The sequence below is a fragment of the Pinus tabuliformis genome, chromosome 8 (assembly GCF_031772625.1).
Source record: "Pinus tabuliformis cultivar Carrire ecotype Pingquan chromosome 8, CPIR1, whole genome shotgun sequence".
NCBI lineage: Eukaryota > Viridiplantae > Streptophyta > Pinopsida > Pinales > Pinaceae > Pinus > Pinus tabuliformis.
The window spans coordinates 922,610,666-922,638,023 of NC_142294.1; the positions used below are offsets into that span (position 1 = coordinate 922,610,666).

At 38.2% G+C, this 27,358-nt stretch overlaps 1 protein-coding gene across 1 annotated transcript in view; it reads left to right on the forward strand.

Moving 5' to 3' along the window:
- The window catches only part of LOC149238539 (pescadillo-like protein), a 152,335-nt gene extending 125,396 nt beyond the window's left edge, over window positions 1-26,939 (forward strand). The window contains exons 10-15 of the mRNA XM_089373082.1: window positions 4,023-4,363; window positions 4,450-4,557; window positions 4,739-4,860; window positions 6,377-6,596; window positions 6,783-7,010; window positions 26,471-26,939. Coding sequence (XP_089229208.1) covers window positions 4,023-4,363; window positions 4,450-4,557; window positions 4,739-4,860; window positions 6,377-6,596; window positions 6,783-7,010; window positions 26,471-26,554 — 1,103 coding nt within the window. The 3' untranslated portion in view covers window positions 26,555-26,939. The remainder of the gene's footprint in view (window positions 1-4,022; window positions 4,364-4,449; window positions 4,558-4,738; window positions 4,861-6,376; window positions 6,597-6,782; window positions 7,011-26,470) is intronic.
- The last annotated feature ends 419 nt before the right edge of the window (window positions 26,940-27,358 follow it).

Consider the following 27,358-nt stretch of genomic DNA (forward strand, 5'->3'; position numbering starts at 1 on the left):
CTATTCCTCAAGCCATTGTAACTATAGAAATTCATCATTGTAGTAATAGTATGTCTGTGCCATTCATCGAGCCACATACAAGAGTCATAGACATATACACCATGGGATAGTCACAACCATTTGAGAACCCTAGAGTGCTTATAATCCACACCACAAATAGGATATAGACTGCGCCTCAGAGAGACTCAAATTTGCAGCATGGATAGGATAAGACCGCAACTCAGAGAGACTCAAATCCGCACCACAGTTAGGATATAGACCGCACCTCAGAGAGACTCAAATCCGCACCATAGAAAGGATATAAAACACACCTCAGAATCTCAGACGTTATGGATAAAAAATGTCAGAGAGAAAATGTGTTATGCGAAGTATATATGTTGGAGAACAACCCAACAGAGTATTTATAGTGATTTCCACGAGTGAAAAGTTGTGACTCTTGGGAGAGCCGACTTGACCATTTGAGGCCAACTTAGATTAAAAATTGCGGTTTCAAATTAGATTATTTCCCTCCTTGAATTGAAGCCGACCCATGTTACCATAAAATTTAATTTGCTAATACTTTAATAATAATTCCTTTGACCAATTGAATTCATCTTTGGGTTTTAATGATTTTCCTTTGAGGCAGTATGATTTCACAAGGGAAATTCTTCCCGATGCTGCCCTAAATTTTAACAATCCCGACACAATTAATGGTAATGTTAGAAGTTTACTAAAGGAATTTAACATTGCCATTAATTACATAACATTAGTAGGGCCTTAGGGTTGAATATTAGGCTGCCCCACTCATAAATTATTGGTTGTTTTTTTGTTTATAATTAAATTTTGTGTACGAAGGGTCCTTGGTTGCATTTTATGGAACTGACTGGTTTTGTATGAAACTGGTTAGTTTAGTGAGAAAAGGCCAGTTCGGTATTGAACTTGCCTTGTTAGGTTCTGTGCCATCAGTCAGATTGGCCAATTCCACTAGTTTCGATAACATTGCTTCAAGCTATCAACAACAACCAATAGGAGGGGCTCATCTTATATAGATTTAGAGCCCCAATCCTTCTTGAATAAAAAAAGCAATGATGAGTTAGATCCTCGATCTCTCCTAGGAAGGAGTAAACAACATTATCCTCTAACTAACAAGGCCAGTCAAAAACCTAAGTTAATAAAATAATATGACAAAATGGACAAAGAAGTGGAGATGCCATATGTACTCCAATGTAAAATGTGCTCATTGATCTTCGGGATTTGACCATGTAACCGCTCCATAAAGCACAAAACTTCTAGGAACTTGGCGTGTCGGGACGCACCTGCACCCTAAACTTCGAAACTCAGCGAAAACTCGACCATCATGTAATCATCTATGAGAGTTAATATACACTTGGTTTTCCTTCTAAATTGTCATCTATGGGTCTTATTCCCTTTTTTCTTGCAAGATAATGTGTTATTCACTTATTTATATGTTTCTTTTTATATATATAAACATATATGATGTTTCAGTCGGCGTTTCAGCGAACGTTTCCATTTTTGGGAGGTGATGTTTCTAAAGGTAACCGTTTCGGAAACTCTGAAACATTTCGGCGCTTCGTGCAAGTTAGCAACAAACGTTATTCTCTAAGAGTGTGCCCTAAGAATACAACAAAACAATCATCATGGGGGAGTGCTCCAATATGATAAGGACAAATCAGGTCAAATATAGCAACAATGTCTCTGGTTTGGCGAGATTATGAGAATATGCCAATGTAACCAACCCTTGCCTCAACATGTGCAACAAACCAAGGGTGCCAATATGGAGTGACCTAGAACAATGTGCAAGCAAGGTTCCTATGGCTCCAAATGTGTGCCAAAGATGCAAAAGAAAGGGGAGTGCTCTACTCCAAGAAACCAACTGCTCAAAGCATGCAACAACATTGTTAAATTGTTAATATCCATTAAAGGTTTCGACCAGCAAACGAATACATAATGAACCATACACAAATATTGACTTTGGAAGGATAGGTCACCATAGTAATGTGTGCATGAATGGAATGCTCCACTAGAATAGCCATGAAGCATAATAAATACCAATAATGTAGCCAATGCACATCACCTAAGCAAAGCATACTAGTCATAAACCACTGCATATAATCTTTGTTGTTAGATGCTCTTTTTTATTGTTTGGTTGGTGGGGGGTTGAGGAGGGGTGGATAGCAAGCAACAGTTGTGCAAATTAACACTCTTACTCAAGACATCTCATGACCTGCTTAAGTGGTCAACAGATAAACTGCCATTAGGGAGGTGGAGGACACCCATTCTTGATGGCTAATTTTGGGTGTAGGTTAGGTATGTTTTGTAGTTCAACAAGCCCATTTATAATATGACTCAGTTTGGAGATACAAATCAGAAGGTGATTGCATGCTAGATAAAACCAAAGGCATTGTGGAGTTAATAGATTCAATCATAAACATGTTGTAAAAAAGGTGGAATGATTTGAATGTTCCATTCTTATGCCCTAGCATATGTCATCACACCCAAAATATTATTCTGTGTCTTGGTTGGCTCGACTAGCAACTAGGGGTATCCAGAGTTATATAATGGGCATATGCTTGCACTAGACAAGTTAATCCTTGATGAAGAGGAGTGTTCTTGTGTATGAAGCAAAACGAGATAGTACATGGAATCTTTGCTAACTTGCATGCAATTAAAGATCAAAATAGTTTGAATCCTTTTGAATAGTGGAACATGTATGGCTCCTCTACCACACATATGCATAATTTGGTTGGGAAGCTTCTTTCATAGGTTTTTAACACATTTTGTAGAGGGATGTTGAGCACATACAACAACATGACGAGAAATACCCTGAATTTAGTCTGGAAAAAAGTTTGGCTTATGTGCACTATGACTTGAGGTTGTTGTCCCATCATTGTGAGGCGGTGAAGAATGATCGAAAATATTTGACATGGGACAATAATTTAGAGGAGAATTTTGGGTGATCTTGATGGTTCATATTCGTGTAGCAAAAATTCCATCCTGATCACTAGCAAGGCTTTAGATGTAGGTCCTTTGTCTTTATCATCAAAATGTGTAGTGTTGCATGGGGGCCATGCATCGATTGGCAGTGTTCCACAACCACTTCCACTTACTCTGACTCCTTTTCTTCATAGATCATGTGAAAAGAAACTAGAAGTTTCTCAGCTTAGTATATTTTAGATTTATTTGTCTTTTTACTGTTTATAATTTAGCCTCTAGAACTTAGTAATTTTTCTTTATTATAACCTATGTTGTAAACATTATATGATAGTTTAAGTTTCAATTTTGAACTTGCCTTTAAACTATTGACGACATCCTACAACCCTTTGTAATTGAATATGATGCTCAGTTTCATTTTCTGGTTGATGTTATCAGTGACAATTTGTTGATGACAAATATTAAATGTTGAAACTTGAAGGTTGTTGTTATGGTTAATCATTTGATGGCAATGGTATAAGATATAATTGCTGGATGATTGGTGTTATATTTGTACTATAGTTTTGGTTCTTTAATGATCATCAGCAATATGATATGTTTTCATGTTTTCTGGAGGTAGTTTGACATTTTATATGGGCTTTAAAAATATATATGCATCAAAATATATAAAAACATGTATTATATAAAAATGCTTTCAGATAAAAAATATTATATAAAAATATATAACAAATCTGCTCTTCAGCTACATGGATGAAGAGTGCGGTTTTTAAGCTGGATGCTTGCTGAATATTTTAAGTGTAATCAGCTGGCCTCGTCTGACAGGCATTCCTGTAGATAATCCCTGAATGATTAATTCAAATCTTGTTCAACAGTAGGATCAGATCGTAGAACTGAGTTTTTATTTGAAGCCTAATTGGGTATGTAAATTAGTTAGCAACTTAGCATACTCAAAATTTGGTGCCAACTTGTGTGTAAGTTTTTCCAAGGCCGGAAGGATATCTGTATATAGTTTTCTATGTTGTGATGACTCTTATAATTGGTTGCTGGAAAAATGATGTTAAGGATACTGGCCTTTCCTTGTCCTTCTGCAGAACTGTATGCCATTGTCAAAGACCTTGCTTCAAATACTGTGAACCCGCTTCAGGACGATGCTGCTGAACGAGGTGAGGAGATTGTTCCTAGTGAATCTGAGCTAAATAATCCAGAACAGAAAGAGAAAATATTGGCAGAGTCACAGGCAAGGTTGGCATTACTTCAGCATCGGCTTTCATCGATGGACAAAGAAAGAGCTATGACTAATGATCTGCAGCAAGAAGACACAGCAATTCAAAATAAAGAGAAATATGATGATGGAGAAGATGAAGATGAAGATGAAGAGAAGAAAGTCTGCAGGACGTTCTTCAAGGATTTGAAATTCTTCTTGGGCCGGGAGGTAAGGGCCTGCAGGAAATGTAAAGAAAGGGATTTTGGGGCCTTTGAGATGAGTATTACCTCACACGAGAAATTTCCTTGCTACAGGTTCCAAGAGAGTCATTACTTTTTGTTATTCAAGCTTTTGGTGGAGTTGTTTCATGGGACGGTGATGGGGCCCCTTTCAAAGAGACGGATGAAGACATTACCCACCAGGTTATGAGAAACTTCAGCAATATTTCCTGTAGCTGGAGTGATATTTCAATATATAATATCATATAGATGCAAATTATCCTGAGTTTTCTATGATCAGGCATGCATGTTCTTTCCATATGTGCAATGTTTTGAATATGACACTACCTGTTGTGTTGCTTGATATATTGAATATGGTGTGCAGATAGTGGATCGACCAACCCAGGGCCATAAATTTTTATCTAGGGACTATGTTCAACCTCAATGGGTTTATGACTGTGTGAACTCTCGTCTTATCTTGCCTACTGATGATTACATGGTTGGCAGGTACTTCTAATATCAATTTTCATTGAGGGATTCAATCATATTCTTTTCTATTTGAAACTGGGATGCAGGCATATTTGAAAATACAAGTGTTATTTAGTTTTCTTTTCCATATCTCTCGTTTTTCCCGTAGTGTTTTTGTAAATGTTGAGATTGTATGATAAAGCTGACAATCGAGGTGTTGAGAGTCTTACTTAGCAAGAACTTTTAATCTTCATTTTCACATTTCTGTGGTGAAAAATCCATGATACACTGTTTTGGTAACACAGGCCAATGTAAATATCGATACACTGTTTTTGTAACACAGGCCAATGTAAATCTCATGAAGCCTTCCAAAGAGTCCACATAGATCATGCAAGGTGATCTGGTCAATTTGCAATGCCTAATAGGGATGGTAATCTAGATATCATAAGAAACCAGAATTCCTTCTCTTTTAGTATTGATGACACGGTTTAAGTTTTAAAGTTGTCTTTTTGCCTACTATGTTCAGTTGAAATTCACATTTTAGTTATTGATTTTCTGACAGGAATATTCTTTATAAAGTTCATTTTTCTCCATTGTTAGTCGAGTCCATTATTTCATCGTCTAAAGGTAGAATTGGAGCACCAAAGTTGTCACCAAATGTCTTCTGTTAAAATTCAAAGTTATGCAAATGATCTTATAAAGGGATATGTGTTTCTAGAGGCCGTTTTTCTCCACTTGTTTATTTTTTTATTAAATTTGTCTCAGGAGTCAGCCATATCAACAAAAGTTGGGAAGCTCTTTAGTTCTTGCTCCTGTGGTCTATCACACTCTTAGAATTGAGGATGTCATGAGATCCTATGAGTAGAAATAAAACAATCATATTATCTGGAAGATAGATGACCCTTGAACCCAAAATATACTATTAATACTCCTTTGCCAATTGGACCAATAATATACGTTACTTCAGACAAAACATCTTATGAGATGATTTTCTAGTGGTCATTTTTCTCAAATTCGGTTTTTTTTTTTATTTTTTTTATTTTTTTTATTTGTTTATTATTATTTATTTTATTTTATTTTTTATATCCGGCAGGAGTTAGACGTGTCAACAAAAGTTGGGAAGGTTTTCTATCGTTGTTTCTGTGGTTTATCACACTTTTAGAGTTGAAAATGTCACATGATGCTATGGATAGAAATAAAACAAATCTATTTGTCTGGACTCTGGAAGATAAGTGACTCTTGAATATGCATATAGTATTAATACTTATTTGCCAATTGCCTGATGAAATATTACTACTTCAGAGGAATCATGCTATGAGGTGTTGTGGACGTTCACACATCTTATGGGTATTGAGCATATCAGGCATATTTCTTTATGTTCAAATGTTTAATCCCTAGACGATTTCCTGTTTTTAATTTCAATGTTCATTATATAATGTAAGCTAAAGCATTTTTATTGTGTAAGGACAATTTAAAAATTAATACGATTTTGGTCTCATTATTCTTGTTCTTGAAATGAAGCAGTCATATTCTTTAATGTTGTTTGATGAACCAGGGTTCCTCCACCTCATCTGTCACCTTTTGTTGATGAGGAAGCAGAAGGCTACATGCCAGAGTATGCTAAGACTATTAAGCGCTTGCAAGCAGCAGCAAAGAAACAACTCTTACCTTTGGCAGGGATTGAGGATCAGGATATCAATGATTCCCAAAACATACTGTCAGATGCTATTGCCTATCGAAATGAAGCCAATGCAGCAACAGAAAAGGGTGCAGAGGTATTGCTTTTATATGGAATTCTTATGTATATGATACATTTTTAATTTTTTTCCAAATGTATTATTTATGTCACTGAGATGTTTGTGAGGAATTCCTGAACCACTATGCTTTTAAACTCAAAATATCAATTCCAATTTCAATGTATGTTTCAGGACATTTTGATACCCATTTATTAATTATTGCAGGAAATGGCCATTGAAAGGTCATATCAAGAAGAGCTGGCAAAGGAACTTGAAGGCATTCCATATTCTGCATCCTTGTCAAGCAAGGTATTACAGGAATCGCTGGAAGCTTCTCAAGATGAAGAGAAGTCTCCAAGCACAGGTTTTGGACCGGACAATGATGCAGATGACTCAAAGTTGTCACAGGTTATGATGTCCCGGAAAAGCAGAAAATTGTATGAAGCCATGCAGGTATTGTGTGTATTCTCATCTCCTTATGTAAACAGGCATTATGATATTAGATCAGCTTTAGAAATGTGGTGAGTTTGTTTGTTAAAAGAGATTTTTAACTAATTCCAAATCAAAGATGGCCCTTTCATGGCATATCATAATATGTCTATGACATCTTAGCTGTTTCTGAGAGTAGCTCTGATGTTGGCTGCTGTCTGTGCCCTGATGAGGCCACCAGTGGGACACTGCTGAAAAATGACAAAGAACTTCCCCAGTAAGCTAAAAACTGTTTAAGGTGGTTGAGTGCATTCGCCACCTTGTCTGCCTGGTATTGTATTTTCTCGGGCAAGTTGGTCACAACAACTATTTATTAGTCTGTGATGAACCTTAGTGGTTCATGTAATGAATGTCCAAAATAAATAGGACATCAATGAGAAATCCATATAGGATAGATATAGTGTATTGAATATATAAATGAGGGAGAGACTTGGCCTGGTGGAGTGCACTTTTCTTGCGAAAAGTGAGGGTTAGTTTTGTAACTTGTTTCCATGGATCTTTTCACCTTCAGCAGATATGACAACTTACATCAAACTGTCATGGCTCCTGTGTGTGGCAGAGGTGGTTGTGAGTGATGACACAGCTCAAGGCTCAACAGAGGCACAACGGTCTTATAGAGTGTGATAGATCATAGGAGTGTGTACACTAACCTTAGGAGCAGTGTTGTCTTTAGCATAGTGGCTATTTTAGTGTGCTGTTCCAGAGTTTGCTGGGTGATTTTGTTAAGCTTTAGTCAACTGTTGTTCTAGATTTGGATTAGGAAATATTTAGGAACAGTGTTATCTTTAACGTAGTAGCTATTTTAGTGTGCTGTTCCAAATTTAACAGTGAGCTTTAGTTAAGTTTTTGTCAACTGTTGTTCTAGATTTAGATTATGCTTAGAATAGTTGCTTTTTGTATGAGGATTATCTACTCAGGAGGGCAGAGATGTCAAGGAGGCATGAATGCTTGCATGGGCATGTGGGTGATTCTCCTTGAGGCCAATCTACTCTAGGCAAGTTATTCGTGCAGGGATGGCAGAGCTATCTATGGTGATTTTAGGTTGGGGCTTACTTTCCAACCCTGGGCTCTCCACTGGGATGGTGAACATTATCTGTAAACCGTGGCCTTTGTCATCTACAAAAGAATGGAGGGGTCTTCCACTGGGATGGTTAGTGTATTTGAGTTGAGTTTTGAGCTATAGCAATGTAATTGTTTTTTTGAGTTGAAAATAAAAGATAGATGCAGTATTGAGAGTTCAGATCTGAGCTTTTGCTGTTTGTATCTCCAGAAGCATGTGTTTGTAGATTAATGTATTCAGAGGCTGCTGTTTTGATGGAGGTTCAGTGTTAAGCCACCTAGGTTTAGGTTGTTTTTTCTGATTGCAGGATATGCTTACCCTCCTGTGAAATTTAACATTTTCTCCATTTTTTTACTGTGGTTAATTTACAAGTTACTTCAGTGTTTCCAGAGTAAATGGCTTGAATTCCTAAAAAAATTCTGAACCATTCCCAGTATGTCCAGTACACCTCATGACTCGATAGTTGTCTGCTACCCTTGTGATCACTCATCAGGTTCGAATCAGCAAGGCTGTCCTCTTCTGCAAATTGTATATTGTCTCTATTGCAGCATTATCTCCCGTGTGCAAGACCCAAACAACAGTGTTATCTCCCATGTGCCAATTTAACTGTCTGGTCATTTAACCCATCAGGTGAAGAAAATGTGACTTTTCTTCACTGCTCAAGCATGTCATTTTGCACATCTCTGGAAAAGTACCTCGTGCTGTCCACCTTGTTCATGTCTCAGTGAGCATTAAGTAGAATACAAAAGCACAGCTATGGTTGTCTTGGCATCTTCTTCCGCTGCATGTGCTAATGGAATTAAAGAAGCTTTGATAGTTCATCCTTCCATCATAATAGAAGCACACATGCTCAACTACCAACATGATTTTGTCTTTGTGAGTTTTCCTTCTTTGCTGCTTTGTCTTCCACATCTTGAGAAACAGTGTTGCATACAAAACTCTGCATATTCAGTTAGTGATTAGCAAATTCTAAATAAAGCATATTGACAGATTTTTGGGCACTAGACCCAGTGCGCGCGTGCGCGCACACACACACCAGATCTGGTAACAGACTCAAATTAACTAATTTACTGAAACATACTGATGTGCCTAACCTTTATGCACAGAGGAAACTTTAAAACTAGCAATTAGATCATGCACAGTAACACAAAAATTCAGCCCCAAAAAAGAATTCTCATTAGTCCTTAAACAAGAATCTAGGGCTACCATACAAGGGAAAATGGCCCTTTTACAATGCTCAGTGAAATGCCAAATCACAAGGGAAAACTTACACAGAAAAAACCTTGTCCTCACTACTGAAACCCTCCCCAGTCTCCATGTCACACTCTGCTCACTGTACTTGCCACAGTCTGCTCAGTGTTGGTTGCTCCTGTAGCTGTCCAATCACCACTGTAACTCAGCCCTTGTCTGCTGTCCAACCAGGGGCAGACTCAGCCCTTCTTTGCTGTCCAGTTACAACATACTCAGAAGCCTTACTTGGGCTGCCTCAGGCCTACTTTCCACAAGCCCTAATGCCTACTCGGCCATCTGCTCCACAAAATGCACTCTTGCCCAGGGTTGCGGGGGAGCGCCGCCCCACCCCACCTCTCGAACCTGCTTCCGAAGTGCGCTTCGGGCGGGAGCGTGCTCCCAATTTTTTTCGCTCCCTGCCAATTCAGGAGTGATAGAGAGAGCTATTGAAGATTGGAAACAAGAATTTGGCCCTAGTGTTGATATGTAGTTCACGGTGATGCTAAATTCTTAAAGAAAAAGTGACACTTTTATCTAAATTTTTAACATTACTATGAAATGACTCAGGATGTTTGAGAGTGGTTCCGACCTCATTGGATTTCTTATGGACAAAGTAAAATTTCAGATCTCACTCAAAATCCAGCCGACTTATCATTTTTTCAGGATTTCAAGTTGGGGGGATTGCAATGTTTCCTTTGGATTTTATCATGTACTAGGGTATGGAACTAGTATTTAATCAAGAGCACCAAGCCCTCTATGTGGGGGAGACTCCCAATAATTAAGAGCACCTAGGGTACTAGGGTATGGAGCTTGTATTTAATGAGGAGCACCAAGGTCGTTCGACTATGCAGGAGGAGACTCCCGAAAAAGCATGAGACAAGAAATTAGAAGTTTCTCGAGGCAAGAGGGCCGTGCGGTATATAATAGATTTACTTGTCTTTTCTAGTTTCTAGTACCTTTTATAACAATTGACTCTTTCATATTTATTATGGTATTTTTTATAAACAATATATGACAATTTAAGTTTGAAATTTGAAGTTGGCATTTATAACTCATTAGTAATGAACTATGAATATGATGCTTCATGAAAGTTGAAAGTTGAAACATTGCATTTCATGTTAGATAATTTTTTTTATCATTTGGTTACTTGGTAACGGTAATGGTTACAAGTACAAGTTACAACTTTTGTGATCAATGATGATGAATGTTATATATCGCATTTTGAAAGCTTGAAACTTTAAGATTGATGAATCACGAGACTCGATATGTTGTATGTTATTAACTTGTGGATGTGGTTGATGAAGCTTATAACTTCTAGATGATTGACATTATATGGTTCAGTCAAGGTTGCACGAAACGGGAAACGGGTACGAGTTTCCGAAATGGGAAGCGATACGAAACGCGACCTCCCCAAATTTTGGAAACGGGGAAATTCGAATATATATATATATATATATATATATATATATATATATATATATTAGGACATATAAGAAATATGTGCAATCATAAAGCATATATGATACATTCTAATTTATTACATTATGATAAAATTGTCAATTGTCAATGCATAAACTATAAGTATCTAAATTTACATCACATTTACTCATGAATAATCACATAATGAAAATAGAAATATCCAAAATCAGCCACGAGAAATTTCTAATTTTTTGTCTCGTGCTTGATTGGGAGTCTCCTCCTACATAGTCGAATGACCTTAGTGCTCTTGATTAAATACAAGTTTCATACCCTAGTACCCTACATTCTCTTGATTATTGGGAGTCTCCCCTGCATAGAGGGCTTTGTTCTCTCGATTAAATACAAGTTCCATACCCTAGTACATGATAAAATCCAATGGAAACATTGCAATCTCCCCAATCCTGAAATCCTGAAAAACAGATAAGTCTGCTGGATTTTGAGTGAGATCTAAAATTCTACTTTCTCCATATGAAATCCAATGAAGGCGAAACCACTCTCAAACATCCTGAGTCATTTCATGGTAATGTTAAAAATTTAAGTAAAATGATGAAAATGAAAAATAAAGGAGAATATCACTTTTACTTTAAGAATTTAACATTACCATGAACTGCGACACTAGGGAAATAGTTCACTTTTATAACTTTAGACAGGCATCTGGAAGCAACTAGAAGTCACTAGGCTAACGTAAGAATATATTAGAAAACAAATTAAAAAAAAATAAAAAAAAACACAAGTAAATGTTGAAACGTGGGTCGTACGGCCTTGAAACGCGTTTTAGGCCGTACTGGCCACGTTTCAGTTTCGTGAAACGTGGCAGTATGGCCTGAAACGTGTTTCAGGGCCGTACCAAATGCGTTTCAGCGTTTCGTACTCGTTTCCATATGGAAACGCCCTCCTACCCCACGTTTCCTGCAACATAGGGTTCAGTCCATGTTTTTATGTTTTTTATATCTAATTCATCGTTTTACATGATTTTGTTGACATATATGCATCAAAATATATAAAAATATGTATTATATAAAAATTTACTCCCAATTCGCTCCCAAACCAGAAGCTTTTGAAAATGTCGCTCCCCACTGCCACTCACCGCTTTCACTACTGCTCCCAAGTAACCTTGCTCTTGCCAAGCTCAAGAATGAATCACTCACCCTTGTACTTCTACTTGTGCAAAGCGTGCAATACCATGGGTTTTCTGAATACCATGGGTCGTCAGAATACTATGGGTCTATGGGTGCAAAGCCTCATCACTTAGTCCACTTGCCCCACACATGAGAATACTCCTGATCTAAGTTGCAGGAAACGCAGGGTAGGAGGCCGTTTCTGTATGGAAACGGAAACGAAACCCTGAAACGTGTGTGGTACGGCTGTGAAACGCGTTTCAGGCCATACTGGCACGTTTCTCGATGCGGAAACGTGGCCAGTACGGCTGAAAACACGTTTCATGGCCGTACGACGCACGTTTCCACTTGTAACTTGTGTTTTTTATTTTTATTTTTTAATTTTATTTGTTTTCTAATTTATTATTAGGTTTTCCTAATGACTTCTAGTTGCTTCTAGATGCCTGTCTAAAGTTATAAAAGTGAACTTTTGCCCTAGTGTTGATATGCAGTTCATCAGGAAGTTTGAGGCATATGCAGTTCATGGTAATGTTAAATTCTTATAGTAAAAGTGAAAAATATTTTTCACTTTTACTTAAATTTTTAACATTACCATGAAATGGCTCAGGATGTTTGAGAGTGGTTTCGCCCTCATTGGATTTCATATGGAGAAAGTAGAATTTTAGATCTCACTCAAAATCCAACAGAGTTATCTGGTTTTCGGGATTGGGGGGATTGCAATGTTTCCATTGGATTTTATCGTGTACTAGGGTATGGAACTTGTATTTAATCAAGAGAACCAAGCCCTTTATGCAGGGGAGACTCCCCATAATCAAGAGCATGTAGGGTACTGGGGTATGAAACTTGTATTTAATCAAGAGCACTAAGGTCGTTCGACTATGTAGGAGGAGACTCCCAATCAAGCACGAGACAAGAAATTAGAAATTTCTCGTGGCTGATTTTGGATATTTCTATTTTCATTATGTGATCATTCATGAGTAAATGTGATGTAAATTTAGAGACTTATGGTTTATGCATTGACAATTGACAATTTTATCATAATGTAATAAATTAGAATGTATCATATATGCTTTATGATTGCACATATTTCTTAAATGTCCTAATATATATATATATATATATATATTCGCATTTCCCCGTTTCCAAAATTTGGGGAGGTCGCGTTTCGTATCGGTTCCCGTTTTAGAAACTCGTACCCGTTTCCCCGTTTCATGCAACCTTGCTCCTGATGCTACCCAAAACATCAACAATTTTCTTTCCAAATGTGATCAAAGTTGCTGAGTTTCAAAAGACTCATTCAAGCTAGCTTCTTCACCATGTTGCAAGAGCTCTCCTCGGATAAATTCTTCACTTCCCTTAATGATGTTGCATTTCTGCCGACCTCTTCTCTGTTCTGACTGTCATCTTTGATTTCGCGGCAGTTTTGGTAGACTTGGACAGGGATAGATTGCCTTGCTCGCCTCCCTCACCATCTGCCATCAGATTTGGGAGATGCTGACCACATTGGCTTCATTTTCAGCTCCCCCCTCACTTCTTTGGAGTTGCACAGTCCAGCAGCAGACATACTTCACATTTCTCATTTTTGGTCATCTCATATGACTTTATACATTCTCTATTTGTATTTTTATTTCATGTCAGTCCTATTTTAGTCATATGTTAGTCTTATTAGCTTTGGAGTTACAATGGAGTTGCATTTTTTTTCCCACATGTCTTCTACTTACACTGGATGTATCCTTTAGTCCCATTGACCTACTTTTGTGGTGACTCAAGGACATTAATAAAATTATGTTATCTTTGGCTGCTACTGTGTCTTGAAATGCAGATATAAGCATGCCTTTTCTCCCTTGATCATTGATATTCACCTTTTCATTGGATTGGTTCTCTGACTCTTGGGATGAGGTTCAAGATGTAGCCTCCAACATTTGGCATCCCAGTGTTAGTTCAACTTGCAATGGCTACAGTAGCTCTTGCCACTATTTTGACCTGTAGTTATTCTCTTCTTAATCATTCTCTTATGGACATTTTGCTGATTTGAGGAGGTTCACCCGGGATCTTCCTCATTGAAATAGTTTGGCCTTTTGAAGAAGGCTTGTCTCTTCCAGCATGAACCCACATAATGGCTTCTCAATCCACAGAAGATCATGTATTTGAATACCAACAATCTATAGCCTTAGGGCCCTTCTTCATAAACAAGCAAGAGATGATTTTCTGTGTGCATACCTTTATGGTATTTTCTTGTTCTTGCATGCTTGGTCTACCATGTGCTAGTGTAATCTTAGATGTTGGGGTCATCTTCTTGCTACCCCTTTTCAAGTTTGTCAAAGATTGGTGGAGTAATGGATTGCTGCTTACATTTATTGTTTTCATTTCTTCTTTTGAAGTGGCCATTACTTTAGTCTCCTTTGCTTTGACAAAGAGGTCCTTGGTAGCCTTAGCCTATCTTATAGCTAGACCTTTTAGAGATGGGTTGCCCTCTTTTGCCTTGCCATCTTCACAATATTTTGCAATGATAGAACATTCACCCTATATCTCTTTTCCACCGAACCCTAAGATTTCATGGCGTGATCTACATTCCATGGTTGTCATTGATGTCAAACCAAGCAGCAACCAGAAGAAACCTTGCATTTGATGAAGAAAATGATTGGGAAGATCAGTGTTTTTGCTCACATGGTCATCATCCTTTACTTGTGCTTGTCATACCGTTTCCGATGATAGGTGGCACGCCTCATAAATCCTCACGGTTGAGGAGATATACATTGTCAAAATTGGAGCCCCATTATGTGGTCAAGGTGCCCCATAATGACTTGTTAAAGGCAGCGTGGTGATTGGTTAAAATTGACATTAATATTTTAGAAAATCTTGGATAAGTTATATGGGTTTTGCGCTGTCCAAGTCAACACTCCAAATGTGAAGATTTTCATTAAGGATCTGGCCTAAAAAGAGGAATTAAGTCGGTTCCCAAAAGAATTTTTGTTGGAAATCAGGTCGGCTCCATATCACATTAATATTAATGATTTATTCTTGCTGGTCGGCCCAAGTTTATGGGCTAGTCGACCCCTCTTATTTGCCCTTCCTTCCAATATAAATAAGAGCTCGGTGCTCTCCAAAGACCATCACTGAATCACTCGCAAATCTGAGGTAATTTGTTCTTTTTCTGAGGCTAGGAGCAACACCTATATCCTAAGGAGAGGGCCAAAGTCCCTGCACTTAAATTCACTTATCTTTCTGTGTTTATTTGGATTTCTGGGTATCATTGCTCATCTTTTGATGGTGTTCTTTGCCGGCACCAATGTTTTAAAACTCCGACTCTGACTCCGACTCGGTCGAGGGTCGACTCGGACTCCGACTCGGACTCGGTATCAACTCGGCCGGCTCGATTTCAATGACTCGGTCATTGTAAAAAATACATTAAATATTTATTTTTTATAAAAACACATAATTTTAAAGATTTTCATTCATGTTTCCAAACACACAACATTAGAATATAGTTAGAAGACAACATATGATCAAAGTAGGCTCATGAATATATCCATTATATCAAAATGGCACCCAATGCATTGTCCAATACATACGCGATGATGATATAGAGATCAAAACAAAAACACATAACCAAGGAGGCTATAAATGGCCTCTACAACAAAAGTCTGTGACCAGTACTACTGGCTACTGCTAGAGTTGCCAACATCATCTGGCTCAGTGTTACTTGGAAGTTGGGAGCAGGAGCGAAAGTGGGGAGCGAGAGCGAAAACGGGAGCGGGAGCGACATTTTCAGAAGCTCCTGGTTTGGGAGCGAATCTTAGAGGAGTTCGACAACCAATGTCACTAACATCAAGGTACATAGAGGGATTGGTGCTCTTGATTAAATACGAGTTCCATACCCTAATACATGACAAAATTCAATGGAAACATTGCAATCCTCCAATCCTGAAATCCTGAAAAACTGATAAGTCTGCTAGATTTTGAATGAAATCTAAAATTCTACTTTCTCCATATGAAATCCAATGAGGCCGAAACCACTCTCAAACATCCTGAGTCATTTCATGGTAATGTTAAAAATTTAAGTAAAAGGATGAAAGTGACATTCTCCTTAATCTTCATTTTCATCCTTTTACTTTAAGAATTTAACATTACCATGAAATTTGAATAGCATATCAATAGTAGAGAGCATTTGAGTGTGTTAAATAGGGTTTGGGAGGGGGAAATGGACCCCAAATAACATTTAACTAATTCATAAAACAAATTGGAGTTCAAACCAATCAGCAAACACTTAAAAATTTCATTAAAAAATGTCAAATCGCTGTTTTGATGGGGTTACAAGCCACTGGTTATGACTCGGCCGAGTCAATACAGAAACGGCCGAGTTGGCCGTTTTCTTCATTAAGGAGAAAGTATATGTCAAACACTCGAGTTGGAAAAAGAAGGCCCAGATAGGAGTCAGAAGTAACATGTTGTATAGATTACAACTGGAATCTCCAATGGCATTGACAGGCAATAGTGGGGAAAAAGATTTGAATGAACTATGGCACAGGAGGATGGGACACTTACACCATGGGGTTCTAAGGATTCTTGGGAAAACAATATCAAGAGTTCCAAAACTAAGTACCAAACGAGATGATGTATGCAGAGGATGCGCACTAGGCAAGTACGCCAAGGCAACATTTTCTAGATGCAACAATAGACTAAGAGTGTTATGGGATTGATACACTCAGATATCTGCGGACCCATTTCCACAAAAACTCTTAATGGTGCTGAATATTTTGTCACCTTCATTGATGACCGTTACAGAAAGACTTGGATCTACTTTCTAAAAACCAAGGATGAGGTTTTTGGTCGATTCAAAGAGTTCAAGGCTCCAGTTGAGAATCTGACAAGAAAGAAGATAAAGATATTGCGCTCAGACAATGATGGAGAATACATTGACAAGGACTTCATTGATTTTTGTGCAAGGGAAGGCATCATAAGAGAGTGGACGACCCCCTATAATCCGGAGCAGAATGGAGTAGCAGAAAGGAAGAACCAGACTATTGTTGAAGCAACTAGGGCAATGTTGTATGATCAAGATATGCCCAAGTTTCTATGGGCAGAAGCATGCAACATGACAATGTATATCCAGAACAAGACTCCTCATAGGGCATTAGGTAAGATTACTCCAGAGAGTGTCTTCATCGGTAAGAAGCCTAAGGTGAGTCATTTCAGGATATTTGGGAGTTTGGCATACTGCCATGTACCCGAAGAAAAGAGGAAGAAATTGGATTAGACTGCAGAGAAAGGATATCTTGTAGGATATAGTGAGAATGCTAAGGCATATAAAGTCTATCTTTCGGGGAATAGGAAGATCGTAATTCGACGGGATGTAAAGTTCATGGAGGACAGAGCTTTCAGAAAATCCTGAGAAATGCCTTCCTAAGCGTAGTCAAAGGATGATCCGTTGGTCCAGCCATTTCGACCAACAGAAACAAGCGCTAGTATTTCTCTTAAAGTCAAAACTCTAGAGGTGGAGCCTCAAGAAGAGGAGGAGCAGATAGATATACCCACTACCAATGGTAGAACGAGCCAAGAACTTCGACATATACTACGAGACGCAGAGGATTTTGTCGGGGCGTCCAGGAACGAAAAAAAGGAGTGTAGACAGCTAGACAGATACCAAGCCTTGGTGGCTCAGGTTGGAGAACCCTCTAGTTTTCAAGAGGCTGTTCAACATCAAGTATGGGTAGATGCTATGGTAGAGGAATGCAGTTCCATAATGGTCAATGACATCTGGGAAGTGGTACCTAGGCCTTAGGACAAGTTAGTTGTGGGGTCAAGATGGCTCTACAAAGTCAAATATGCTGCAAATGGCAGTGTAGAAAAATACAAAGCCAGGTTTGTGGCTAAGGGGTTTACTCAAAAGGAAGGGATAGACTACGAAGAAACTTTCGCCCCAGTAGCTAGGTATACTTCTATTAGATTCGTGATATCCCTTGTAACTCAGATGAGGTGGGAGATTCACCAGATGGATGTCAAGACGACGTTCTTGAACGAGGTGATAGAAGAAGAAGTATACATTGAACAGCCAGAGGCTTTTGAGACACATGAGATGAAATATCATGTATGCAGATTGAAGAAAGCTCTGTATGGGCTTAAATAGGCACCTAGAGCATGGTACAATCGAATTGATGGCTACTTGCAGAAGATGAGATTCGTCAAGAGTGACACAGATCCTAACCTCTGTTATCTTGTTGTAGAGATTGAGCCTCTAATCTTGCTTTTATATGTGGATGATCTCTTTTTAACAAGATCATCCAGGCTCATCAAAGATTGCAAGGAGAACCTAGCCACAAAATTCGACATGAAGGATTTGGGACAAATGCATTATTTCCTAGGGTTGGAAGTTTGGCAGTAGAATGGTGAAATTTTCTTTGGCTAAGGGAGATACACTACAAAGATTTTGAAAAGGTTCAGAATGTAGGACTGTAGACCTATGGCTACTCTGATCACCAACTGGAAGAAGATTGATGCATCCGAAGATAAGGAAGTCGATCCCACCTTGTACAGGCAGCTCATAGGGCCCTTGATGTATCTGGTCCATACTAGGCCGGACATTTGTTACGCTGTCAACACCCTCAGTCAGTTCATGGTAGAACCAAAGAGGGCGCACTGGGTAGCAACCAAGCATGTTCTCAGATATATATGAGGAACAATCGACCATGGACTAATGTACACCCAAGGCAATGACATCAGGTTGAGTGGGTTCACTGACATAGATTGGGCTGGAAGTTCAGTAGATCGGAAAAGTACCACTAGGTATTGTTTCAACATTGGATCAGGAATGACCTCTTGGTGTAGTAGGAAACAAAAATCCATGGCTCTGAGCTCAGTTGAAGCTGAGTATATGGCAGCTAGCACAACTTCGTGCGAAGCCATATGGCTTAGGAAATTGCTTGTGAATCTATTTAGGAGAAAGATGGAAGCGACCAACATTTTGTGTGATAATCAGAGTTGAATGAAGCTCTCTGAGAATCTAGTCTTTCATGATCGGTCGAAGCACATTGATATCATGTGTCACTTTATCAGAGACTGTGTCCAACGATTGGAAGTACAGTTGAGGTACACTCCAACAGGAGAACAGGTGGCAGACATTCTCACCAAGGCCCTAGGAAGAACAAAGTTTGTTTACTTCAGGGAGAAGATGGGGATGGTGAAGAATCCGTTTCAGTAGCAGAAGGGGATAATATAAGGAGTTGTAGCATAGCAGTTAGCAATGGCAGTGCTATGGGCAACATGATGCAACATATTCAGAGGGAAACACATTACAGATGTAGCAGTGACAGTTACAGTGTCATGGGCAGCAGTACACGTTGCAACAACGTAGTGGATGAGGGGCAGTGGGCCGAGCATCAACAACATAGAGGACCGATGTCGTGGATTGGTGTGATGCTTCTGTTGGGAAGTATTGGTAGGGCACATTCCTTGCTAAGAGGGAGTGTTGATTTTGGGTAGCATCAAATGTGCTCTAGCTCTGAAATTTTGTGGAGAGGCTAGAACACATGAGAAATGTCCCTAAGAGTTGTGTCCTTGAAGGACAAAGGAGCAACTAGTTGGGCAAGAAGACCCAAAGGAGCTAAGCAGTAGTAGTGGGTAGTTGAGAATTATTCACTAACAAAGTTGAACAACTCGGCAAGAGTCTCGATGTGTTGATACATAAAGACTAACAATCAACTAGAGAGCAGGTAGAGCCGTGTTCAGTGACCTAATGGATTTGGTTCATTGATAAAGGCAAGTTGGAGTTGTTGCAGATCGGGGACAAAGGACCAGGCATGTGTGTTTAGGGTACGACAAAGGTCCAGGTTGGACAATTGGTGGAGCAACCAAAAGAACACTTGTTTGGGAGAGGTAGGTCATTGAAGGACAAATGCGCTGCTAGGAGAGGCAGATTTGACGTGAACTCAATATTGATTCTTGAAGGACGAGGAAATGAGGTCAAGGGAGCATATCAGACTAGCCCAAGTTTGTTTTTGGAGAAGGACGTTTGACAGTGATAGGTGGCAACCCTTTGTGCCCTAAGTGTGTCTTCATCGGGCATCACAGGAACACGCTAGTGGGAAAAAAATCCCCAAGAGTTGTGTCCTTGAAGGACAAAGGAGCAACTAGTTGGGCAAGAAGACCCAAAGGAGCTGAGCAATAGCAGTGGGCAGTTGAGAATTGTTCACAAACAAAGTTGAACAACTCGACAAGACTCTCAATGTGTTGATACATTGAAGGACTAATGATCAACTAGATAGCAGGTGGAGCTGTGTTCAGTGATCTAATGGATCTGGTTCATTGATAAGGGCAAGTTGGAGTTGTTGTAGATTGGGGACAAAGGACTCGGCATGTGTGTTTAGGGTACGACCAAGGCAACTGTTTAGTCGACTACATCAACTAGGCAGTGATTGTATCTTGTTCAGGCTAGATTGATTGTCGAAGTGACTGACAACAAACCCTAGTTGCTTATCTTTGTATCAAGTAGATGTATGAGGGCCATTATTCCTGATACGAGAGCCTTAGACTGTTGTGTTATCAATTTGTTAATATAATGAAGTTGGGCAGTTAAAATTTGTAAAAATGTTATCTATATTTGTGCACGTGTTGATTTACTACTGTTTATTGTTCCGCTGTGCAAACTAGTCTGTTGTGATACTTGGATGGTAACATTAGTGATTTAAGATTATCCATTAATTCTTTACCTAGAAAATCTGAGCTTTTCGACCCACATAGATACAAGGAAAAATACAATATGGAACATGCAACTCATCCCTCAGAATGAATTCGGCCCAGCTAAATCGACCTCAAGGAAATTTGCCTCCAGATGAAGTCGCTCTGAAAAAATCAACCTCCAACAATTAGATCTGCGCCCTGCAACAACTCGATCTGCACCTTGCCACTAATGCGCATTGGAGAAACCCCAACACTCTAGCAACTAGGCCTCCTCTAGACAAACTTGATCTCTTTCCGGCAACTCAGCCCTCCTGTATTCGCTAAACCCCACTCACACTTCTTGTTTGCGCATTGGTCATTGGGAAATTCACACTACAGAGAAAATTTCTCTCTCGTGATGACTCACTCACACACTCTTGTGCTCTTTGTTGTGTCTTCATGTCCATATCCAGCCTCCATTCATAATCTTCATTGAGTCCAAATATGTAGCCCTAATCTCCCCCTCTAGAAACATCTTGAATCTTCATTCTAGAAACATCTTGAAGATCAACGATTGAGATTATTTCTAAGTCACTTAAATAATTAAATTATTTTTCCTTATAAAATTACCAGTAGTCCACAATAATTAATTGACTTTAATTATTGTACTTTTCCTAAGTTAAACTTAGGAAACAAGACATAAATCACTAGAATAGGCAAATAATGTCTTCCACATGCTAAGGGACAAGCAATTGTAGAAGACCTTCTGATGTTACTCACATCAACAGTCTATAGGTGTTATCTACCATCTTTTCTAGTTTAGGTACCATATTGTAGAGGCTTGATTTTCTTACAAGGACCCTGTAGCTTCTCCTTGTTCGATTGTAATCATTGTTTGTCTCCCACTTTGAATGACTTCGCTATTCTATGCTGATCATGCATGGCCTTGTACTTTTCTTGTTACTTTTGTAGTGTCTCCTGTTCCTGTAGAGATGGATTTCCCTGTTCTTCTCCACAAGTTTCTTTGCCCTTAAGGCATCCCTTATAAGTTACCTCCTCACTTTTCCTTCTTGTCCATATGCAATATCCAAAGGTAATGGTGGTAAATATCCAAAACAAGTTTCAAATGGGGTCTTACTAGTAGAAGTGTGGATTGCTTTGTTACAAGAGTGATGTATATATGCTGGATTTTCATTCCATGTATTTAGATTGTCCAGTTGCAAATCTTTGCCAAATTTTGTGGGATAAATCTTCTCTTGCTGTGGTAGCTTACTCAAAGGATTGGTTTTAGTATTTACAAGTCCATTTTCTCTTGTTGACAAGAAGCATCTATCCAAAAAATAAACGACATAATTTCTTTCTTTCTTTTTTTAATCATGGATTTGATTGGTGATGATAATCCCTGTCCTGTCCATCATTATATATTCCTCGTGACCTCTGCCCCATCACCTCCATGGTGGTACTTCTCAATCAGGTGTTGCATCTTTACCCTGTCTTGGTCACGTGTGCTTTGTATCTCTCAACTTCATTGTAAACCTGATTGACTTCAAATCTTCCATAATGCAGAAGAAACAGGTGCAGAGTTAAGCTCAATATATTATGCCTTATTATTCACAAGTAATCTGCGCCATTCATACAGTTGAATTCTTGCCTTAATAATAATGAGATTCACCATTCAACGCTTTGATCTTGTGTTGGTGTGAAAATTGTGTGTTACGTTAGAAGTCAGAAACTTAGAAATGGACTCTTGAGTGCCATTAGATTTGAGGATATTGTATGGTGTATTTTTTAACAATGCAGTTAGTTATCGGAGTTTGTGCTCAACTAACTCTGATGATCTTGAAGAACTAGAACGAAAAGTCTATATACTACTATTAGGTCTAGAAAGCATACTAACATCAGCGGTTGCATATTTATCATGTCTTGGGCAATATATCGCTCGTCTTCATTGAAAATTTGAGTGACTTCAAAGTTTCTACAACAGAAGAGACAGGTGTACACAGCTCAAGGTATATACTATATACCGATTATGCGATGAATATCAATGAGTAATCTACATTATTGAAACAATTGAATTCTGGCCTTGTCAATCATTAGATTCACTATTCAACACTTAGATCTTTTGTCAGCGTGTCAAAATCTTAGGTCTTGCCTTAGAAGTTAGAACTGCACCCATGAAAACAATTAGATCTGACAACATTGTATTGCATATCTGTTAACGGTGGAATTATTTTCTTCTTTATTGGAGTTATGCTCAACTAATTGTGATGATCTCAAATAACTAGAACTAAAAGCCTATATGTACACTAGTATCAGCTCTAGTAAAAGCATACTAACTTGCAAGCTTCTTGTCACAAAACTGATTTTCTTCGGATCATTAATTGTTTGCAACAAGGAAGCTTTATCTGTAATTCTGAAAGAAAAACCGTGCCAGCAACAAGAAGACATGATTGATATTAAGATTTGTTTGTATGCTTGAAAGAGAAACAATGGCTCTAGTTTTTGTTTTTTGCTCTTTAGTTTTATTGGTTTTGTTGTTGTTGTTGTTTTTTAACCTGAAATCTCAGGGGATTTGAACCTGAAATCTCACAATTTTACATAATACTTCATAACATGTTGATTGCCAATTGAGTTGCCCCCGGTGGGCTTTGGCTAGTGTTGCACGGGGACACATCCCCCCACCTGGGAATCGTGATTCCTCGCTACCTTGCGCTCCGGAGACATGGGGACGACTGGGGGCTATTTCACGATGCTCCCCAAAAAAGGAAATACACAGAAACTCCAAAGGGCGTTGTTTCCTCCCAAAAAGGAAACGTTTCCTTCGTTTCCCAAAAAATTGAGGTCAACTAATTTTAATAAAGTCAAATGCCTAGGAGAGTGGCTCCTATAGATGATCTTAAGGTAAATAATGACTTCCTAGATGGAATTGCAAAGATGTAAAATGAGGAGGGGGCAAAACTTCAAAAACAATTTGTTCAATTTGCATCTCTTAGTGGCCCCTTCAATAGACATGGTGCTTGGGTAGATCGCATAGATCTAGCCCAAGATGCACTGATTGGTTGGTGGTGGTTGGTGGAGGATGTATGGGGATGGTGCTCGAGAGCTCTGGTTTTTGTTTTTTGCTCATTTTTTTTGGTTTTGTTGTTGTTGTTGTTTTTTTACCTGAAATCTCAGGGGATTTGAACCTTAAATCTCACAATTTTACATAATACTTCATAACACGTCGGTTGCCAGTTGAGTTGTCCCCGATGGGCTTTGGCTAGTGCTGTACGGGGACACATCCCCCCACCTGGGAATTGTGATTCCTTGCTACCTTGCGCTCTGGAGATGGGACGATTGGGGGCCATTTCACAATGCTCCCCAAAAAAGGAAATGCACAGAAACTCCAAAGGGAGTTGTTTCCTTCCAAAAAGGAAACGTTTCCTTCGTTTCCCAAAAAATTGAGGTCAAATAATTTTAATAAAGTCAAAGGCCTGGGAGAGTCCTAGTGATGATCCTAAGGTAAATAATAACTTTCTAGATGCAATTGCAAAGATGTAAAATGAGGAGGGGGCAAAACTTCGAAGACAATTTGTTCTGTTTGCATCTCTTAGTGGCCCCTTCAACAGACGTGGTGCTCGGGTAGATCACATAGATCTAGCCCAAGATGCACTGATTTGGTTGGTGGTGGTTGGTGGAGGATGTATGGGGATGGTGCTCCAGAGCTCAAACATCTACCTATGCGTTTGTTGTCTCAGATTGCTAGTTCCTCTGTAGCAGAGAGGAATTGGTCCACATATAGCTTCATTGACTTTATCAAGAGGAACAAGCTTACCTCTAGAAAACGAAAAAGTTAGTTACTCTGCACAATGCCCTATGTATTGAGCAGATGAAGATACCCGAGTATTTGAAGGGACCAACAACACAATGAGATGTTGATCCAGAGGATGATGTACAGGTAGATATGGAGGAGGGACTTGATGAGACACACAAGGGGTTGGTTGGTGTGCCACTTAGTATGTTTGAGAATGCAAGTGATTCTGATTTAGATGGTGACATGGTTGATCCTGATTTATTCATGCAACAACTGGATGCAGAGATTAGTGGGGCATTAACTTGAGTAATTATGCTCATTTATTATTTGATATGTTCTTATGTTATGTGCGTTTCTATTTCAAACTTCAGTTTGTTTTGAATATTGATATATTAGACTCTGCTCTATAAAAAATTGAATCTTGATGTATCGGACTTTACTTTTATTTCAATATTCAGTATTCACAGTTGGAACTTCAATATGGTTTAAACTTTTATTTTCGTTGTACATTGTTACAGTTACATGTATGATTGTATCACGCTTTTCATTTAAATTTGTTTCAGTTATATGATTCATAGATTTATCCTTCATGATGCAAGTGTTATATAATGATAAAGACAATTGAATTATAAAATTTCAATGATATATTTAGAACTTGTAGTATTTTTATTTTACTATTTTTGTTGGGGTCCCTTGTGTTAAATACCGTGACATCCCCCTACGTTTCCTAAAAATTGGTGGGGAGCTTTTGCATACACTGCTCTTGCGTATCCCCGCTCCCCCGTCCCCATGTGCCAGAAACTTGGTGGAACACTGGCTTTGGCTCTAGTTTTTGTTTCTTTAATGAGAAATCAAATTTTCTGTGGATAAAATGATTCTGCATAGATAAACAATTATATATCAATGTGTAGGGAAAGTCTTGGAGTGGTCACTGCTATAGATCAATGGGCAGTGCAAAACTTAGATTTGGGGGAAAGAGTAGTATATGGTATGGAATGTTTCAAAAGAGAGTGGGGTGCTAGCTTCATAAAATATCAATCAATTTGGGCATTGACACTATGATGTGTTGGGTTAGAATTTCCATCATCATTGAGCCGAGAGACTCATTCTACAAACCAGTATGAGAGCGATGTGTAAGTTTGTGGTCACTGTGATAGATCAATGGGCAGCGCAAAACTTAGATTTGTGGGGAAAGAGTAGTATATGGTATGGAATGTTTCAAGAGAGAGTGGGGTACTGGCTTCATATCAAATATCAATCAATTTGGGCATCGACACTATGATGCGTTGGGTTAGAATTTCCACCATCATTGAGCTGAGAGACTCATTCTACAACCCAGTGTGAGAGTGATGTGTAAGTTTGTTCATTCATCCGTGCTCCATAAAATAAAAATAAAAAAATAAAAATTATGTTCTCAATAGAAAAATAATGTTGGCTATCATAAAAATAAATGAATAGAAGTAAAAAAATGTATGAGTAAGATGTTTAAATCTTATACTTTTCAAAAATATTTCAACAAGAGATTTAAATAAACTATTTGAAGATCTATGTTAACTAATTTATGTGGATATGAACTTCATATATATTTATATATAGAAAAAAATTTTCTAAAATAAACCATTTTAATGTTGTATATAAAAAAATATTCAATGTGGGTTATCAATAAAATATTTTAATAAGAATTAATATTGACATATACTTAAAAATATATTAATAATAAAAAACCATTTTAATTTGCGTGATAAAATGTCTCGATGTACATGTGATGTAAAATATTTTGATGTAAATATATCATTTGAAGAAATTTGATCCCCTCGACTCATGTTAGATCTGTACTTAAGATGGATCTATGCTGGTTATAGCTATATAAAGTGCAATACATGCCACTTCTCTATTATTCGCTCACCCCTTATTAAAATGATGGATCATTTCAAAAGGTAAAAATAACCCTTAGATAATTTCCTCATGAGTAGATTATATTAGTTTTCATTAGCTTGAAGAAGTAATATCTTGTTTCAAATTTAGCCCGGACACCACAATTTGAGATTGGTGGGCATGGTATGACTAAATTTTTGTTTTCCTTGTGTAGATTGGCAAATCGAAAAAGAGAGCAAATGTTGAACTCCTCGAAGAAAGGAAAAGAAAAACAAACAAGGCAGGCAAGAGAGAGTGAGAAACTGCTTCCAGGGTGTTATGGCTATGTGAAAATGGTCCAAATGTTGGACAGATTTGAGTGGCATTCTATTCTGTATATCATATTCTTATATTACAGCCAGTATTTTAAGAGAGTTATCAATCGAATTCCATGCCATATTTAGAAAGTACGCATGGTCGAATGAGAAGTGCGTTGAAAAGTTTAGACTTTAACGGTCATGGGTTTGGAACTGTTATAGTATGCTTTGGCCAAATACCCCTTTAGGTGATCAAGCGCTTGGTTCATTCTGATGGCCATGTGAATCCTACGAGGACACGCATGCTATGTTAATTTAAATGGCGCATTTTTAAAGCTTGGGCCGGCCTTATGTAATTTTCTCCTCTATATTATTTTTGATTTACCAGGGGGCTGTGTCTGAAAGGTATATATTTATGCAATTAACTTCTAGATCTAATGATTTTGTATGCTATGCTAATTTAAATGGTGCATTTTTAAATCAAATTTGGGCCTGCCTTGTGTAATTTTCTCCTCTATTTTAAAAATAGAAGTGTGATTTATTATCTGTGATTTACCGGGGGGCAGTGTCTGAAAATTATATATTTATGCAATTAACTTCTAGATCTAATGATTTTATCTTGGGAATGATAAAAAAGGGTCGAAGATGGCACATATACACGTCAAACAAAATAGTGAAATATTATTTACTTTGATGGATAAATGCCATCCACTTCCATTTAGTTTTGAATGTTTATGTAATCATTTTCTCTACCTCGATCTGTTACAAGCAAATTTCTTTCTGATCCATTACCCTTCGAGAAATAT